General features: G+C 44.9%; 2 protein-coding genes across 4 annotated transcripts in view; one reads left to right on the top strand and one right to left on the bottom strand.

Moving 5' to 3' along the window:
• grin3bb (glutamate receptor, ionotropic, N-methyl-D-aspartate 3Bb) overlaps window positions 1-19,674 on the top strand; it is a 50,457-nt gene that overhangs the window by 6,006 nt on the left and 24,777 nt on the right. The gene's annotated exons all lie outside the window — the stretch shown is intronic.
• Window positions 12,589-14,231, bottom strand: LOC134011031 (cornifelin homolog B-like). The gene is made up of 4 exons (XM_062450438.1): window positions 14,184-14,231; window positions 13,599-13,721; window positions 13,182-13,369; window positions 12,589-13,013 (listed from the first exon to the last, which is right to left on the bottom strand). The coding sequence occupies exons 2-4, from the start codon at window positions 13,693-13,695 to the stop codon at window positions 12,837-12,839; spliced, it is 462 nt and encodes a 153-aa protein (XP_062306422.1). The 5' UTR covers window positions 13,696-13,721; window positions 14,184-14,231; the 3' UTR covers window positions 12,589-12,836.

The raw sequence follows: 19,674 nt of genomic DNA, 5'->3' as shown, positions 1-19,674 counted from the left end.
AAAATGGGTACATTGGGTGTATCGTTGTCATATTGGTATCACCCTGTGTGTTGTCAATCAGCTGTCGTGCTGCTACCTGGACTTGCACAGTCGAAGTGTTCGTGTACTGTATTGTTAGACTTGGCAAGTTTGACCCGTCTCAAACAGCTTACATCACACGGTACTTAACAAATTAAAAAGTGAAAAGATTGCACACCATAAATTGTCTGCTGGGCAGGGAAAAGTGCACATATTTGTCTTGTCTAAAGCCTGCCCATTAAAATCACTTTGCTGGGTAGCTTAACTGACTGTGAAATCATCCTTAAGTCGGTACATGCACACACACACACATTGCCTTCCTCAACTGTACAATTATTTTCAAAGCCAACACACAGTATTTCTAATCAAGACAGCACACTAAAGATTCATTCAGATTTCAGTCATTCATGACAACATCAATTATACCAACACTGACTGATCATGGTATGTAAACGCATTCCTAATCAACCACATTCCTAATCAACCTAACTTAAGAAACCAGCCAACTGACTGCAGATCCCAATACAGTTCAGGCACTGTAACAAACTGCCGGTGAAATTCTCTGTTAACATGTGATGTTAATGATTATCTGTCAAGGAAGGGTTAATGTCAAGGAGTCTTAGGTCTTATTTATGTCCCACATGTACCAATATGTCAGAAAAAGAAGATAAAAGTCTGTAACAATGTAATCGATTTAATGCGCCCCAAATGATGTCATTTTTATGTAGGTCATTTGCTGTGCTCAACACTCCACACAGTTTGGCACACAGCGTCATAAGAGAAGTGACTTTTTATCTTGTGAAAACTGGTGGTTTCACGTGGGACAAGAGTTGCTCGGCATACTTTGGTGCTGACGAGAGATAGGGGATCTTGCAGATTCCTTTACAGCTCCCCTTCCCTCTCTCTCTCTCTCTTCCCCCCTCTCTCTACCGCTTTCTCTCTCTCTTGCTTTCTTTCTCTCTCTCTCCCTCTCTCTTTCTCGCTTGGTCCATGTCTGCCAATCAGTCTAAAAGCTCTTATTGGTTCCCTCATGTTGTGCAACAAAAATTTAATGAAAGTGAGTAATAGAGAAGGGTTTGTAGAACACAATGCTGTAGAAAGGGGATGGGGCTGTCTTGAAGTGGCTTTGAGATGCATATTACTGCCTGAGAGTCTGGGCCACTTAGATCAGACACTGATAGAAGCACCATGCGACTGATGCACTGAGCTGAAAAATGTCCCTGCTGTTTTGGTGAAACGTTAGCTCTAACAAGCATGGCGATGGTTCCTATGAACAGTTGGCTGTCATACTTCTTGAGAGCCACTCTTGCAATACAATCACGTCTGGGTCTATATGAAAAGAGACACATCGCGGCTTCACATCTAAGCATGTTTTGAAGATTTGACAGTTGGATAGCGACCAGACTTCTCTAATTCGTCGGGAGATATTAAGTTGTTTGCATGTTTTGGTGTGAGTGGTATTACTCGCAGCTGGCAGACTCGATTATCTATACTCTTGACTCTATATAAAGAGCTAAAGCTAATTATTTGCTTGGTGTAGAACATTTTATTCTGACGGGCAATTAGTTGAACTCACTTTCTTATATTAGCTCAAATGATCAGTCGTTTAGCAGATTATTAAATTGATAGACCCGCACCCCCAGACTTGAAATGTCTTTCATGATGTTGTGGCATAACGACTGAAAGAGGAAGGGTACCTTTTGTAAACTTAATCTCATCATGAATGCATCATTAACTTAATGTCCATTTGAGGATTATGACAAAATCTGGTCTCACTGCGTCCGATAGTCCGTTTTCCTGAACATCAAATGTGTTTTGCCCAAGTGTTCAATTGTGTGCCTCTTAATCTCATTGCGTAACATTATTCTAAAATTCAGCGTGTTTTGTTAAATAAAACGTCCAGACCAGAGAAATGTTTACCGATGAGTCAGACAAACACGTACTGGAGATAAATGGATTTAGCCTCGGGGTTGAAATAGATCTCTCACTTTCTTGTTTCATCTGAGTGTCAAATGCCCAAGTTTCTCAAAGGTTAACTTTCTCTCTCTGGTTTGAAAACGAACATTTAATTAGGATTATCTAAAAGTGAAATTCTCGAAGGCTTTGTTAAATAGTGGGGGAAAAGCCATCGTACAAAAAAAAGAAAAAAGAAATGCGTTTCTTTCGGACCCAATCCAGGCTTTGCTGTCTGCAGCAGAAGCTCGGCTTGCAGTGGTCGGTGTCAAGGCGGGCCGGTGCATTAGCGCAAAAAAAGGTCTGAGTCAGTTGAACTCCTCAACACCAAAGATAGAGACCCCAGCTTTCATGCCACCAGTCCAGTTTACTGCTTTAGGGGACAAAGGGCAGAGCGCACCACGATTTAAAAACTCCCCTTCAAGACTTTGGCACAGTCAGAACTAGAGGCGATGAGTCATCAAAGATCATGTGGTGCGGTAATGTCTAGTAAAAGTGATTAAAGAGGAAGGAATGAGGTTGGACACTTTTAGACCTTGTAGACCGTCGCAGGTGCATCGCTGCTCCACACATTAACTTTAAGCTGTTTTTGCCTAAAAGGTGGATGGAGACAGCAGAGAAACGGTAGTAATTTAGTTCACAACGTTGAGTGTAGAATATGCTTACGTTGCTACTTCTCCTCTCCCAATCGATGAAGCATCTCAGTAATAATGATCTAGAAGTCTCTCCCCCCCCCCTCCTCTTGCTTTTCTACTGTATCAATCTCCACTTTGTCTTCATCACCCAAATGCACATCAGTCACAATGGTCAGAATGGTCACAACCTCTTGCTTCGTTCTCGGGTGACAGCAGCAGCCTTGTCCTAATCGTTGAAAATTGAGGGAGCTGTGTCGAGAGAGCTGTGGAAAACCTGGGGAGATAGCTGGTAATTACTCACAGGTGTGAGAGAGCGATAGGCAGTGTGGGTGAGGGTTGTCAACCCTGGGGAGACGGCTTGGTAAGGACAGGTTGCCAGGGGCTGGAGAGGGGCTGGGGGCTGGAGAGAGGCTGGTGAAGGCTAGAGAAGTCAGCCTTACTTCTAGGCAGAGGAAACCCCAGTGCCCCAGGAACTCCATGGAACTCTTTCCATCCCATAATATTTCTGCATAAAGCCGTATTGTTTCTGTGGAAAGCATTCCTCTTTTTCTGTATTTTTGAGCAGAGCACTGAGCCTTCTGTTCGTAGTGAGAATCCAAGCGTGAAATCATAGCATTAGCGCCCAGCTTCCCTGTTGTTACACGTAATCTGTTATGAAAGCAGTCAACAATAATAATTCTAAAAACATACACACAATAATTTAAAATAACTTTTGACACATAAGATAATAGGACAATATCAAACTTTACATTTAGGTTAGATGATCTACCATGTAATTAAATGATTACAGTCAAAACATTGCAGATGCATAGGAATTGTAAACCTGAACTCTAACACTTAGATACTGTGAGAAGAACATCAGAGAGGTAAATTATAGTCATTTGGAGACCTTCAAGTCCCATCGTTGTGGGTGGCAGTACCCTGAATAAAGCACATTCACCTCGGTCTGAGAGACGAGGCCTAAAGTGCAGACTACCACCGAGCTGTCTAGTTGACAGAAAGATGTGTTTATTTAAAGTAATCTTGTAATGATGCTGCTCTAAACAAGAGGCTTGTTCATCAGTCCCTGCCTAAACCCCCCCACTACCAGCCCCACCCCCCTCGACAGGCCTGCCAGCAGCCCAGCAAACTGGACCAGACCCATCTTGGCATCCGATCGGCCCTGCTCTCTTAAACAATGACAGTGACGCATGAGTCCAGGGAGCCACGGAGCTGGACTCTGGTTTTGATCCCGTCCCCCTTTTAAAAACAACGAGCTTCGGTTGGGTAAACAACTGCTGGGCTTGAATTGGTTGTTTATCCTGTGCGTGTTGAACAGAGAAGGATTCTCAGCAGAATAAATCATGCATGGATTGCAGTAGATGTCAGTGCTGTAGGTGCGGGGAGATGTCAGACTGCGATGGCTGAAATAGATACCGTATATTTTGACGATCTATCTTTTGCTGCATGCACGCCGCTAGAACGAGGACCATTAAGTCATAAGTGAAATGTCATCCCTTATAACACAATTTACTTAGGCTGAAACTCCAAATTCTTTTGAAATAACATGTTGAAGTGAGCTGAAAGGAAATTTTGGGAGTTCTTGGGGGTGTTTACATCAGATCTTTAGGTATTGTAGTGTAGCACATGGAGATGGTATAAGCTCCAGTTATCTATTTGACTATTTTGGTGTTTTTATACATACCTACATACATACAAATATCAAGTTTAAAAAACACAGCTGGTAGGCTTTAGTGCTTGTTTTGGGGTGTAGAGCCAAAGTACAGTACGTTTCTTTTATGGATCTTTACTGTACGTTTCCTCCACCTGTTACCATAGACTATGTAGTGGGCCATAGTTCATATTGTGATTCCAGAGTGGTTGATTTGGTAAGCTGTTGACACTGTACCATGTCCAATGATGTACTTGGACAGGCCACAATGCTCAATGACCCTCTAGTCGGCAAACGCAACCAGTGAATTCCCGCTTTCCCGCTGTCAAACCGACCATGTTGTTTTGTGATTCACGGCTCACCGTTATTGACCGTCCATTACTCTATGAATGCCTCCACCCTCTATGGACGCTTTGCATATGCTCACTGGTTTTTAAGTCAGATGGAACCCAGAGGGGCCCAGACTCAGGGCGCTGAGGGCTGGAGGCACTCTGCTGGCATCTCACTTCAGAGTTAATCCAGAGTCTTTCCTTTGGACTGCCAAGCAGCGTCCTGGCAGCATGCGTCGCTTCTCCTGTCTGCCAATGTCCTCCCTTGCATCCTTGCCACAGAATCCCAATTGTTATTATCCTACAGATAGTTGTGTTAAGATCCTCTTGTTCAGGTCGCGACCACCATTTTCTAGACATGAGCTCTTTTGCCCCCTATGGCTGCAAAACAATCTAAGTTTGGGGAGCTTTGTTGCTCGAAAAAGCGTCACCTGTTTTCCATCCTTTGGCTCTTCCTTCTGTGCTAGAGGTCTTCATAAATGTGAAATGTGTCTGTTGGTCATTAAAGGGCTACTTTGAGTTGGTCTCCACAAACAAAAGGTCTCCATCCTTTGGCTGGTGTTATTGACTAAACACATCAGTCCGCATCTTACATGACAAGAAAAAAAGACATCCTTTTCTGTGTCTAAGTTCGTAATTTGTACTTTGTAGTTTGTTGTCATACGAACGATAAGAATTATTGATTGGCATACGTGACGAAGCGATGAAGAGACATGAAAGCAACTTAATTTAGGTCCGTGATTCCAACCTTTGTGTTTCTGTGGTTTTCTCATCTTTGCACATACAGGAGCATCCATGTGCTGAAGCGAAACAGTGTGTAGAGTGGGAGTATCACATCTCTTGGGAGATGAATTAATTTGAAGATTAATCATAAGATTTTACATTTCTAACAGTGTATTTTTTAAATCCATGCGATTAAAATCAATCTTACACCCCCGTGCCCTTCAGAAGCGGCAAGTGTTGTGTAACAGGAGAGAATATTTTGACTGTGTCGTAGGTGGCCGGCAAACACGAGAAGGATTGTTTGCGGTTGTCCTGAGCTTTGGTGGCTCTAGAGAAGGTCAGGTGTTTGATCTCCACACCTTGACATTTCACGGCTCAACTTTGACTTCACCTTGTCCTCTCTCCCCGGCACAAACCAAACCAGGAAGTGAGTCATGACTCTTGGCCTGGATGTTACATCTTCCTCACAGATGAGGTCTTTGAGACTGAATGTGAGTGACTGGGCTTTGTAGCTGCTGTCACCTTCTGAGGCCCTCCAGGCTTCCTCAGGGTCCTTTCCACCCACGCACAGTTGATGTATTCCCTCCCCAAAACGAATGTAGGATTTTTAGGAAGATACATTTAATTCTTTTTTTTGTATGTGTTTTTTTTGGAGTCATGTAATTTGAGGTCTCTTTGCGGATTCACCACCATCGATGAAACAGCTTAGTTTGCTCAGAACAAAAGACAGCATGCCGACAGTTGGAGAAAGTCTGTCCTGATGTTTCATCTCGCCAAGGATGTTCTGCATCTTCACCAGATAGAAACTTCAACAGTCTAGAGCCTTCCATCAACAGGGAGTGCATTTCCTTCCTCTTTCACCAGATATGGGGGACCAAGAAAGGGTGAAAGATTATTTATTCTTTCAAGATGGATAATATGGCCCCAGTACTTAATATGTAGGGAAATATGTTGCTGTAAGGGTAACATATTTTGTCCAAGCAGAAATCAATTTGGCTGCCTGAAACTATGGTATTTCTAGTGCAAGATGATTAACTGACACTACATTGTTGACATTAAGCCACACAATAGGACTTTGGCATTTTGGACTCTTGTCCTTGTATTGTCCTTTTTCTATATGCCGCTGTTAGTGGAAGGCAGGTAAAGTTGGAATGAGAGTTGTGAAGAGAGGTGTTGGTTGGCCATCTCTCACAGGCATGACGCACGGCGGAAGGTAATTCGTCCTTTTCTTTAGAGCGTCCATTACTTTCAAACAACCCAGTGACTGTGCATACCCATCTGTGTATTTCTGCATCAAAGGAGGATGAAAAAGTCTATTGGATCCAGCTCTGACTTATGAGCTAATAGGTTTGTTTACTATGTGCGTAGAGCAGGTGGTTGGTGTCAACCTGGCGAGTTTCCTACTTCATCTTAGGTGTGTTGCTGAGAGGATAGGCACTGCAGGTGGGTCAATTTGTTATACAACACTGGGCAACGCGTTACTTGTCCCATTGTGTATCTCAACAATAAGTCGTGGCAGGCTTTCTTGCAGCTTGACAAAGATGAAGTGGCTGAACACACATAAAAGAATTTCAAGAGCCAGTTCTTCCAGGTTCATGAATCTTTAGTCTGTTGTTCTGGGGAGACAGTTTATTTGAGATAAGTTCCTGGGTGCTACATCTTTTTGAAAGCTTCCATGGAACACTTTCGTAACAGACACAACAAAGAAGTCACTACGAAGTCATCCGTGATGTATCCTGCAGATATTTTATTAAATTTTAACTGCAAACATACAGTCGTTCTACTTTTGAAGCTCTGAGTATTAAAAAAGAGCATGCACATTAGCCACTAAACCTAAACAGTTGAGGAATCTGCAGCTCTCTGCCTTGGTGTAATTATAACAAGACAACAAGCTCCTCTGTTCCTCTGAGACTGACCCAAAAAGTGGAACTAGTGTTGGCTATAACGTCCCTCGAGTGAAACCTCTAATTAGGAGGTCTCATCTTTGCTCTCTGTTTATGCCCTTCCTTTATCCAGGGCTGTTGGGGTTTCTTAGTTTGTTCAAATGTGAAAACAACACAACTTCAAGCCCCCTGTTCATGGAAAATGTACTTTAGACTATTCAGAAGTCTTACGGGCAACCTGATAAGAACATGATCTAATTGGAAATTTCAACCCTGTCTGGTTTTAAGGGCCGTACACTGCTGACTCATTGCATCACAATGTCTCATCCTTCCACCAAATGACTGATTTACATGGCCTAGACTGTGTTTACTTTAAGAAACACATGACCTATGTATAATGAATAAGCATGTACAACATCACCAATTTACAAGGAATAAGTCAATTTACTTGCACTGAAACCTTGTGGATTTGAGTAAGTATCTATTCGTGTCATGTATGGAGCATTGACCGTTGAGATTCTTTTCTCCAGTCAGCGATCATGGAATAAAAGCACAGCTTCCTATTTGTAGCCTTGACAACCTGGCTGAGCCCTTCCTCTCCGGTTCCTTATCCGACGGATTCCAGACTACCTGGCAGTTCGGATTTACTTCACACACCCCCTACCCCCCCCCACCCCCCCTCAACACACACACACACACAAGTGATCCTCACAAAGAGTTTAGCTCTAGTACTGGACTTCCATGTTCCACGGACACCCAAGCATGACTAAAAAAACATTTCTGACTTGCCTAGTGACTGATGGCAAACATCTTTCTCAGGGTTCCTCTCGGTTCACTCAATCAAACGCAAGCTCATTCTGTCGCTAGAAACCAGACTGAACATGACGTGCATCTCTCAGGATTGTGGGATGTCATTGATTCAGGATTGGGGGATGTAATCAATTTAGGATTATGGGATGTAATTGATTTAGGATTGTGGGATGTAATTGATTCGATGAGGAAGTGAAGCAACAGTGCCAGGCTCCTGTTGACTGTTGAGGTGATGATGAACTAACATGCCGTCTGAGCCACTGAGGCAGTTTGCCACCCAGACACCGGTCCAAAAAGACACTTTACTGTTACGCTGTAGCTTCATCGCAAAACATTTTTGTCCAAACAAGATTCAGAATTCAGAGTCAGCACTGACAAACAACGCCAACCTTGACGAACGCCGCCATGGTCGTGCTGGTTGTACACAGCGGTGGCTGATGGGTCTCTGACAGTCCCCTACCTTCCCCACCCCTCCCTCCACCTCTCCACCCTCCCCCACCCCCGCACCCCTCCCCAGACAGATGGGGCAGCGGTGTTCTCGCCGTCCAGCTCGCTCACATCAGACGGGGGAGCCGGGCGGCTTCAGGGCCGGGCGGCTGCGGCGGTGGGAACGCGGGGGTGACAGCGTGAGTGACGAGAGAGTGAGCGGCAGATGAAACCTGTCAGGGGGAGTCTTGGTGAGACTGATGGACCCGCTCCCTGAGTCTCGCCTCTCTCATCTCACATGGAGGGCCCCCTGCTGTGGCAGTCAGTCAGTCAGTCAGTCAGTTAGCACACGCACACATATACATGCAGTCACACATACACAGACTGGTACACATACGCTGGCAGACACACAACCTGGCACACACACACACACAGAGTTCTGAGTTCAGGGGAATCCGTCTTAAGTCTTAAGATTGAAGGGTAGATTCATTTGCATTGTGTGTGACCCTGGGAACTGAGCGTCAGGTTAAGCGTTGGCGGCGCTGTGGATCTTCACCTCTGTGTCCTTCACTTGTTAGGAATTGCTGCCAGTTTGACTTTAAACGACTTCCGGGTGGGCGGGTCAGCTGCCCCTGGAGGGTGCCACCGCAGCCAATCACGGAGGGAAACATCCAGGAGAGGTGACTAAGAGCCAATATCAGAGAGAATACCGGATGACTTGCAAAAATACAGTAGGGTATTTGCTCAAAAAGTGACATTAGAAAGGGTTGCGAAGCCTTTCTCAAGATCTGCTTCTTCCTGCTTTTATCTTTTAAAATGTCAATGTTAGGGAAAGAACCCTATGAGAAGAACTCCCTTTTTTCGGCTTAACTCCTCTACTTGTTTTACAACTCTCTGTAATTACATTTCACATTGATAATGACCCTCCTTTATAGTCAAGACTGTCAGTACTTGGATGTCTTTGCAGGTTTTGAATGTGTTGTACATCCAGCTGAGTTGACCTTTAACAGATCAAATCAGTCTACTGCACCCATTGAAGTGTCGGGCAGTCGTCAAGATCTCTATTGACGAGCTCTGCCCAGCCTTTTTGAACTTCTGTGGAGTACAGACCGCTCTTTGTAGGTCGACTTGTACCTTCTTACACCCCCTCCCTTGTGAGTATGACAAGGGGAAAAAAACGATCAAAGCTGCAGTCAAGTGTGCAGACACGCACCCAAAAAAAACGGACCGCTATCTTCCACTTTGGAGATTCTCGTGGGCCTCGATTAAAACGACAAGCAATAAAGATTTGATTTGGAGCGCAGCAGGAAGGCACTCGACTTGAGCCCGCACGTCTGCGACAGGCGTCAACATTTACGACTTTGCCTCGCTCTAAAAAAGCTACTCTAAGCCCTGGATTTTTTGGGATAGGGCTGGGGGGGGGGGCGGTGGGGGTTCTGCTTCATATTCCACAGCTCTTACAATTCAGTACATGGGTCTTACTTTGTGTGTCTGTGTCGGTGGAGAATAGCAAAGTGGGTCATTAGCCTGTCATTTAGAATGCGTCCCTCTGCTTGTCATTCCCGATGCCAACGAAGCCCATCGCAACTCTACGCATTGTATGGATTTATTAAATGCGGAAGCTCAACTGAGGGATTGAATGTGATCACACACCAGGGGGTCCTCAAGATAAACTAGCTATGTAAACACTGTCGACTTAAGGCTTCTCAAATGACGCGTGATTTGTTGCGAGGCAGTTGCCTACCTTCTGTAAACATTGCTTCTGTAAACTGCCTCGCTGTGGTTGGAAAGTGTCGGCAAAGCTGTAATCCCGGACCCCACTAACGAGCCTGTATCACAGGCAAGGTTAAGTGGAGTAATTAAAGGCTGCCGATTGAGATGAAAGCCCGTGGCTTCTCTTCTCAGTGCTGGAGGTTAATGGGAAAGACGAGAGATACCATAGGCCCTTGCGCTACAAGGTCTCCCTCTCTCTCTCTTTTGCTCTCTCTCCACTCAATGTTGACACCCTCAGTTTAAAGATGCCTACAGGTAAGAGTGTCTTCTTACTTTCAACCCTCCCTCCTTCTCACACCTCTATCTCCTCAACCCTCTGCTGAAAGCAACCTTGGATTCCACATTCCTTTAATGTGGAGTTATGGCTTGAAGACCATGTAACACTTGGGATCGCTCTGCAAGGTGTCAGGTTTATCTTCATTGAAGGGTAGCTAAGGCATCCTTCAGGGTCTTTGTCTAAGATGGATGTGGTGGAGTTGTTTCCCTATATCCACTTCTCAGGTAATTAGGGCGTGAAGCACATCAAACCAAGTGCTCCCAGACACGGGATTCCTTCCAAGAGGAATTCATCTTCTGTTCATTTGAAGTGAGTTAATTATTAATTGTTCATTTATCACAATGTGGCAATTATTCCTCCACCCAAAATAACATGCCACGTGCAATTGATCAAAAATGACAGATATTCCATCGTCTGGCCTCAACTTCAGTGGGAACAAATAACCAACAGTGCAGTCATACACTGCAATGGAGCCATCAATAATCTAGACAAAATAATCAATCAATAATAACCAAAAATAACCTCTTTAATCAATATGTCAAATTAATTCTGCTAGATTGAACAACATACCGAGTCACAATTATTCCAATTGCACAAATTAGTTTTATTCAAATATGTTGTCTCACATGAGCTTAGTAGCCAATAAGGGTATTATTTGTTGAATTTGTCATTTACAAGCACTTTTGTCAAACATTAACAAGTCAATATTTTGACACCCTCCACCTTGCTGTATACATCACACTGCATACAAAACACACACAAATGAATTCTTTTGTTATAGCGCAATCATTTCCTGTGAACACTTAACAATGTAAATAATGTGGCATGGTATAGAAATGCAGAATGAGCCACAAAGCATACAGCCTCCGCTGGTCCACCTAGGCACTGTGTAGTTACGATATCAAATACCCCCCAGCCCTTGTCCCAAACCTCACATTTGCATTTACTTCAAATTGCTCTTTCACAGCAACCGAGTTGAAGGGAAGAGAACCTCAGCTGGTCTTCAAAGACATGTTTTAAGACACTGGCGAAGAAGGGTCCTTTTTATTATCGTCCTTCTCAGCTCTCCCCCCCCAAAAAAAGTAGGGGGGGCTTTTACAGCGTGGAATTGTCTCGGCCAGTCCAGGAGGGGGGGCAGGGGAGGGGGGGGCAGGGGAGGGGAGGGGGGGCAGGGGAGGGGGGAGGTGGCGGGGGGAGACTAATTGCAGCTCAATTCCTTGTGTGTCAGGATTTTTCAACTCCCAGCCCTGCGTGGAGATGGGATTCACGGGTGCCGTGACGATCTGCCACGCTAATAAAACTCCCCCGACAGGCCAACCACCTTCTTCTACTCGGTCTGTCAGCATTCCGCGCTAAAGCTAATATACCACAGCTCAAGACCTGTGATGAATGCAAACCCATCCATGCACTGCTGAAAAGTACCTGTACGATCTGTTATCTAATGTGAGACCAGTTCACTTTAGGTTATCAGGCTTACAGACCTGTTCATGACGGGTAAACAAGCCCGAATGCCTTCATGGTTCCTTATCTCATCTTATTATCTAACAGGTGCTGGCAAGCGTCGGCTAAAGAATGCCTAAGAAGCAGACGATCTTTCTCTAAATGAACATTTCCGCTTATGAACGGCAGTAGATTCCTGACCGTTTCAGGTGAGGAAACTAATTCCCGTGGCCCAGTTAGCTCAACACACATCTCCTCATGATGGACCTATGATGGTTGGAACATGAAGACGAGCCGGGCTGTAATTGCCTACGTGACAAAACCCCGTACGGCCCCTAAGTACCTCGCCTGTCAGCAGCGAATCAGCTGCTCTCCCTCCCTCGCTCGGCTCCCGGACGCTGCTCCTCTCAGCGCTCCTGCCTCCCTGGGTAAATCCCCCCCCCCTCTAGATGTTAGGTCTTGGCACTCCCTACACTCCCGTTTCCAATCCCAATAATCCATGTGCTCTGGGGGTTTAAGCTCCCTTGCAAAGCCTGCTCCTCGCCATCCCATGTGAAGTGTCACCATGCCGACGAGGAGAAAAATATGATCTTTTCTCCAGACTTGGCATGCAAGCGGTGTCACAGACCCTGCCTGCTGTGTTAGGTACTGACCCCCCGTTACATTTCACTTTGTCTTGCAGATACATTTATTGAAAGCGACATACAATTTTCACATATAGAAAGTAGCTACACCTGAAGATCAAGGATCAGACATGCACGATTCAACAATATTCTTGTCCTCAGTCACGGAACGGTCTGGATTTACTGGGCACATAGCAAAGTAACCACATCTCAGCAACCTTAATGCTAGGTGTAGTAGGAAGGCGGGCCTTTGCCTACTGGACTTAAAGGCATCTGATGATGACCGGTCAAGGGCTCATTCTGGGACTGCGGACCAGGCATGAACTGCGGTTGTAGCGGGTTGAGGCTGGATGCAGTAGGTCACAGACTGCACCGTGGGGCCGACCTTCTGAGCTTTAATCTCACGGGCCATCTGGCACCAGGAACATGCCAGGCAGCAACAGGTGATCACAATGTCATCGCAGATGGAACCCTGTGCAGAACCCAAGCACAGAGAGACCCGGTTAACAGACGGATCACAGAGGGACCACAGATACTTGGATGACAATCCAACCCCCATCACCCCCCAGTCAAATTACATCACGTCCCTCTACAGCAAGAGGAAACCCTCTTTCACCCCCAACACCTTTCGAAAACCCACCTGGATTTCATATTTGTGGCGCATGGCCACTCGCAGAGACAGGGCAACAGGTGGCACACTTATGGGCATCCCACACAGTGCTATCCAAGCGGACGCTAGGAAGTCCAGTATAGGCAGGCAGGTGCTTTCCCCAAACTGTGCCGAGGTTTGGCAGGCTGCGCATGGCAGGCACCAGAAACCTAAACAGCCTGTTTCGATACCAAGAGGTTTAACAGGTTTGAATCGGTGCTCTGGTTAACAGGCATAGACATTAAATAAAACAACAGTTTGAATGGCATTTTAGTTGTGAAGAGATTGAAAGACTGTTCCACCTTTATTCCAGATGAGTATGACAGGGGACTGGAACAAGCTGTTTGTGAGTGTGTTTGTGGTTTGGATCAGGTGTCAAAATATGTGTTGGAAAAGATGCACTCTTACAGCTATTCATGTCTTGAAAGCAGTCCCAGATGCCGGAGGTCCACACCTTCTGTGTGGAAGCTGCAGGCTGCTGGACTATAACAATGGACGCCATCATGATCCGATCGACCTGCAGACACAGCACTGTGCACATACAGTACAATGAGAATAGAAAAGCTTCAGGATGGCAAGAAAATCTGTTTTCTAGAAGTGTCCAAGACTCTGCTATTTTGATGAATATTTGATACTTTATTTGACCATGCGTTTTTGGGGTGGAGGATATCATGTGGATCTTGTTTTAGTGAAACAATCATTCAGCTTCTATTTTGCCACCTCCAGTGATACCAAGTTTTCATTTACCCAAATATTCTTATTTAAATTTTATAAATATATAATTGAACTGAAAAACCAATGGATATTACTGTGTAGTTACATACACACATACCCGTGATGTGTACATAATTTTACATCCCATCAAGTCATGTTTACATGACTTCACTTATTTGCCTCTGATAACAGATGTCATACAATACTCAAACAATTTAATTTGTAACACTTGTTAAACAGTGCACTTGATTTATTTAATTTGAAGCTACACACACTTACCTTGTCAACTTGGATCCTCGACTTCAGGTTCGACACTGAGACTAAAACTAAATATAGGTGTGTAAGAAATCCTGCCAAACCTGAAAGTCCATCTGAAAAGTAAAATGATTCATCTGCCAAGTTTAATGACGTCTATGGCCATCTGTACTCAAATCCTGTCAAATCATTTGTAACATTATACAGAAATGTATATTAATATTTACAAGTTTCATACTCTCTCCTGGTCCTTACTGTAATACATGAGGCAAATTTCCATTCATTCAGTTGATCTATTGCACCTTTTAAATGGTGTTCACGTGTCTTATCGGAACATCTTTCACTCTTCTTGCAGATTTGTGTACAGACACTGTACTGTTGTGAGCTGGCCAGGAGGGTGTGATGACAGAAAGGACATTCACTTAAATGGATCATATCTAATTGCGCGTCCCTAAGTAGTCTTTCGAGTCAAACCGTATTTGATTACAAATAAGGTCGGTTTGGTTGGTGGGTCTTTAATATTCTTACAGCCTCAATATGAGTGATCTAATTCAGTCTGCGTATTAGAGCACATTCTTCACCCTCCTAAAAGCCCCAGACAGTATAAATGGCTGTGTTGTTGTTGTTTGGGCTGAGGGTGGAGGGCTGGTTAGTCTGCAGTCCTTTATGCAGGAGTAGAGCACTTCCTCTCTGGCTGACTTCAGCCTTTCTCTGTTTGCCCCTGGGACTTGTAAGCATCTGGGATTTCACTGTTCTGTGCATAAACAGCACCCCCCCCCACACACACACACACACACACACCCACACACACACATTTGTGTTGCGATTATTTTGGGGGCAATTCAGTCCCAATCCTCTTTTCGCTAACCTCTAATCCTGACCTTAACCCTACCTGAATCCCAACCCTTAATGTCATTCTAAACCTAACATTAACCTAACCGTAAACCCCCTAGAAAGGCACTTACTGCTCAGAACTAAGATAATTGGTATTTCTGATCTCCTCAAGGATAAAGTACACACACACACAGACCTCTACCCACAGACAGACGGGTACGGCCAGACTCCATGTGTAGCTGCAGACAAGATCACACCTGTCAGATTGTGACTGGTGAATTCCATCCCAACCTTCATTTGAGATGACTCAGAGTCTTGGAAATTGGTCAGGACAAAGGTAACTTAGCTTGCGTTATACACCCACTTAGTAAGACACACGCTCTCATTTGTCCGGGAGAGATGATGCAATGGTCTGCAAATATGAGATGACTGGTAGTAGCGGGTGACCTCAAACAGCCAGTAAAGCCCCTGTCTGAGCCTCCGTGCTGCTGGCTGGGGTTTGATGATAGCCCAGTCATGGTTCAGAAGTCTCACACCAGGCCAGGCACTCCCACTGGCAGCCCTTCGGGACACGCGTTGCTCTGTTACAGGCTGCTACTTCACAGTGACGCACTATTTCATTTATTTGTGTTTTTACATTCGCGGTTTACATGTTGGCGCGCGAGTTAGCGTCGATATCATCCGTCAGAGACAAACACTTTACATGCTGCGTAAATGTTAACAGAAGACCCTCGAGTCTAGCATTTATATTCAACAAATAATTTATATGCAAAACCATTCCTGGCAATTCCATACACATGCTTTTTAATACATTTTCAATTTGTTCTCTACGACACTGGCATATACACATTTTGATATTGCTTTCAATCATTACTTTACAGCATTATATCATAATGATGTGTTGAGCATTGTAGGAGTTGTCATTTGTTTAAAGTCAAAGCACTTTCTCAAGTGAAAAGTTCAATGTAACTTATAACCTGCATGAACAATGATCAGACAAGACGACACAGCGTGACGAGTGACTTTTATTCTGAAGAAAAGTTAACTGAAGACCTTTGTCACGGTTTCATGTCAAGAAATAGAAGTCTGTTTAAGATATCTCTTTGATCACTGCCTCCGTAATTTAGCCATGAAAGAGTGCAATGAAACATGAGTTACGTGTCACACAGATCGCACAGATACTGTACGATCCCATTACTTTTCTCTGTGTTAAATGACTCGAGATGTTATGATTCCGCAAGTATGACTGAGTGAAATTTTTACAGAGTGCTTACCGAAAGCCATCATCCTTTTTCCACTTTGTTGGAGAGGGGACAGATTGAAATGATGACTCTTGTTCCATCCTCGTAGATTGACATTGTAATAATGACTGCCTCAGATGGCTGACACCTAGAAGCAGGTGGGCTGTCTAGAAACCCACCCCTTCATTTAGACACAGGTGAAAGACTCATCATGACAAGGGAATTGTGTTACCTCCGTGTATGTAATGCGCCGTACAAATAAAGTTTGATTTGATTTGAAGGGAACAAAACAGGCTAAGCACAGGTACAATATATGTAAACTTAGTCAGCAAGTGAGGTCTTAAAAAAAAAAAGTTTACTTCCTGTATTGAGGCCTGGGGATGCATGTGGAGACAATGTGCGGCTCAAATCTCTGCAGCATGAAAAAAAAAAAAAAAAGACTTGGAATATGGATGGTATTATAACATATGCATACTGAAAATGACCTGGTGTGACCTGAACCTACAGTTACCTAACATGAACCTAAACTACAGCTTTGTCCTCTACTGTACCTCACCAAGCCGATAAAAACCAATGGCATTTAAATGGATCCCCGAAATTCCATTAGCGCCCTGCTTCCCCTTGTGCTCGCTGGGAAGTGACAGGCATGCTTCTAGATGGAGTCTGGCCGTGCGCTTCGATGGGCCCCCTGCCCTTTACACTGTCAGTGACGGAGAGAGAGCCTCACTGCTCATTCCACTGCATTAAATATGTACACAGACAAACCTCTATTAGGTTTGTCCTCCTCCCCCCTCCGTCCGTCTGTCCGTCCGCCCCTGGGGAGCTGGGATTAGCTAAATGGCAAACTTGAATAGATGAGGGGTTATAATGTATTTTTTATTTCGAACGTGATAGATGTTGGAAGCATTTTCGTGGAAAGTATAATGTTTTTCATTTTCATAATGTTATGAGGTACACTGTAGAGAGTAATGATTCGATAAGGATACGAATGCCTTTATAGGTGAGAGTTAGGCTAGTATAGAGTTTCCTTAGGCTGGTAGTCAAATGTATGTTTGCTGTAAGTTCGGAAATAGGGCGTGTTTGATGACGCTCATGGTTTTGTGCGGTTGGAAAGGGGGCAACTTTGCACTAACACTCCCTTTGAATGGACATTTTTCTATACACAGTTATGAAGCAGAGTTGATACACACAGCGCAGCTTTATTTAAATACAGTTATGTCATTGTCACTACTCACATAGGTTTTAACCAGATAGTCTAAGAGTAGACATTTCCCCCTGCTAAGTCACCATTCTCAACCATTTCATGTTGCAGGTGGTTTACTTCGAACAACACAAAGACCACATTTGTTTCCTCTGTCTGAGATGCTCAGATAAGCCAACATCTATTTACCATTTGTGCAGCTCCCTTCCACATGTGTTAAACCCTCCTGGAGACAAGGCAGATGTCATTTGTCATCATTACTCCTCCTTGTGGTTTGAATTCCCTGTTCCTCTGTCATTTTTCACCAGCTTTGCTTATCCATCACTCATATGCGTTCTCAAATTGTGTCATGGTTGAAAAGAAGCAAGAAGTGGCCTCGCGAGTGGAATCGCTTGTATAAAATGCACACTGTGCTGTGGTGGCACAAAGAGAGAATATATAGAGCCTGATCAATATTTCATTCAGCTTGCCCAAAAAAGGGTTCCTCCATCATGTAGGGGTGACCTCTGGAGGACAAAGCCAAGTCGTGTGTGTGTGTGTGTGTGTGTGTGTGTGTGTGTGGGGAGATCAAAGGAATTGAATCAGAGAGTGCAGCCTGAGGGCCATGACAGACCATCGGTCTGAGGGCAATCAGGCTCCAAGTCTCCCAGGGGAACGGGTATCCTCCAGCCCCTGTCATCAAGCATCACCCTCACTCGGGCCTCACCCTCACCCACCACTCCTCTCTCTCCCCAGGACCTCACCCCTCTCTCTCCCCAGGACCTCACCCCTCTCTCTCCCCAGGACCTCACCCCTTCTCTCCCCAGGACCTCACCCCTCTCTCTCCCCAGGACCTCACCCCTTCTCTCCCCAGGACCTCACCCCTCTCTCTCCCCAGGACCTCACCCCTTCTCTCCCCAGGACCTCACCCCTCTCTCTCCCCAGGACCTCACCCCTCTCTCTCCCCAGGACCTCACCCCTTCTCTCCCCAGGACCTCACCCCCTCTCTCTCCCAGGACCTCACCCCTCTCTCTCCCCAGGACCTCACCCCTCTCTCTCCCCAGGACCTCACCCCTTCTCTCCCAGGACCTCACCCCTCTCTCTCCCAGGACCTCACCCCTTCTCTCCCAGGACCTCAACCCCCACTCACCTCACCCCTGTCTAACTCCAGGACCACACCCCCTCTCCTCCCCATCTCCTCTGGGAGGTGAAGCTTGGTTTCCCAGGTAAGTATGCAGCCAAGACTGTGTCTGACTCTTTGAATCTGACAGCAGGAGTCAAAAAAACGCCTGAAATACCTCCGTGACACATTTATACCAGACACAGTCAAAGTGAGAACAGTTATTGTGGTATTGCACTATGGGAATGAATCTCTACATTTGAGAACTCTACATGTGCTTTTAGTTACGTTCAAGTTCATGATGTTAAATTGAAAGACAAATGGGTTTAAATGAATGGTAACCAACCCAGTAATAAACAAATGTGTACCCGTCATATCCAGACCAGCTTCATAACCTTCTCTGAAACAAAACCTGGCTTGCACGTTTAAACGCTTATGAACAATTCTACCTCACTGACAAGGAGAGCGAGTTCACTCCATGTGGAGTGCCTTACATCCATCAGGGTGGTGTGCTGCTAGGTTGGGGGCAGGGGGGGGGGGGGGGGGTCTTGTCTATCCTGCCAATGATTTACAGCCTAAACTCATATATTTACATGCAAGTGGGCTGTACGCCTTATCCCAGCGCTCTACTCAGAGTGACAAATAGTAATTTGGCATAAGTACGTTCATCCATCTATCTTCTACTGCCATGGTGGAAAAAAATGCACAAATCTGCCAGCCAGCCATACGCCCTGGTAAATGAAGTGAGGGCGACCGGATGCAATAACAACTCCGTATATGAACATTGTATGATGAATGCTAATACTGACTATTGTGAATGATATTGGGACGTTCATGATTGGTGTAGGTAGTGAAACTGCCTACATAGCGATGGCAAACATGCTTCATAGAAGGCCTGAGTCTGAGCTCACATTGCTGATTGTGCAATGTTGAATTGAAGTGGGGTGATAAGGGAAATGCTCTGTGCTGCTATTGGACCCAAGTCTGAAGGCAAACTTTTTAGATTCTACATCGAAGACTCACAAGCTAGATGGCTATTTGCTTTGATCAGAAATGACACCGTGGTATGTCATGTCTGAGCTTGGATTCGTATTTCGTTTTAATTAGTGTAATTTTGAAAATGTACGTTCTCGGTTTACA

The sequence above is a fragment of the Osmerus eperlanus genome, chromosome 24 (genome assembly GCF_963692335.1).
Source record: "Osmerus eperlanus chromosome 24, fOsmEpe2.1, whole genome shotgun sequence".
NCBI classification, from domain to species: Eukaryota; Metazoa; Chordata; class Actinopteri; order Osmeriformes; family Osmeridae; genus Osmerus; species Osmerus eperlanus.
This window is presented reverse-complemented; position numbering and strand designations above follow the sequence as displayed.

Bases quoted from the DNA above. Each gene is read 5' to 3' on its own strand.
- LOC134011031 (XM_062450438.1), bottom strand. From the start codon at position 13,695: ATGATGGCGTCCATTGTTATAGTCCAGCAGCCTGCAGCTTCCACACAG. The intron at 13,370-13,598 runs GTAAGAGTGCAT...GTATCGAAACAG, and splicing joins CTTTCAAGACATGAATAGCT to GCTGTTTAGGTTTCTGGTGC. The intron at 13,014-13,181 runs GTGGGTTTTCGA...GGTTCTGCACAG, and splicing joins GCCACAAATATGAAATCCAG to GGTTCCATCTGCGATGACAT.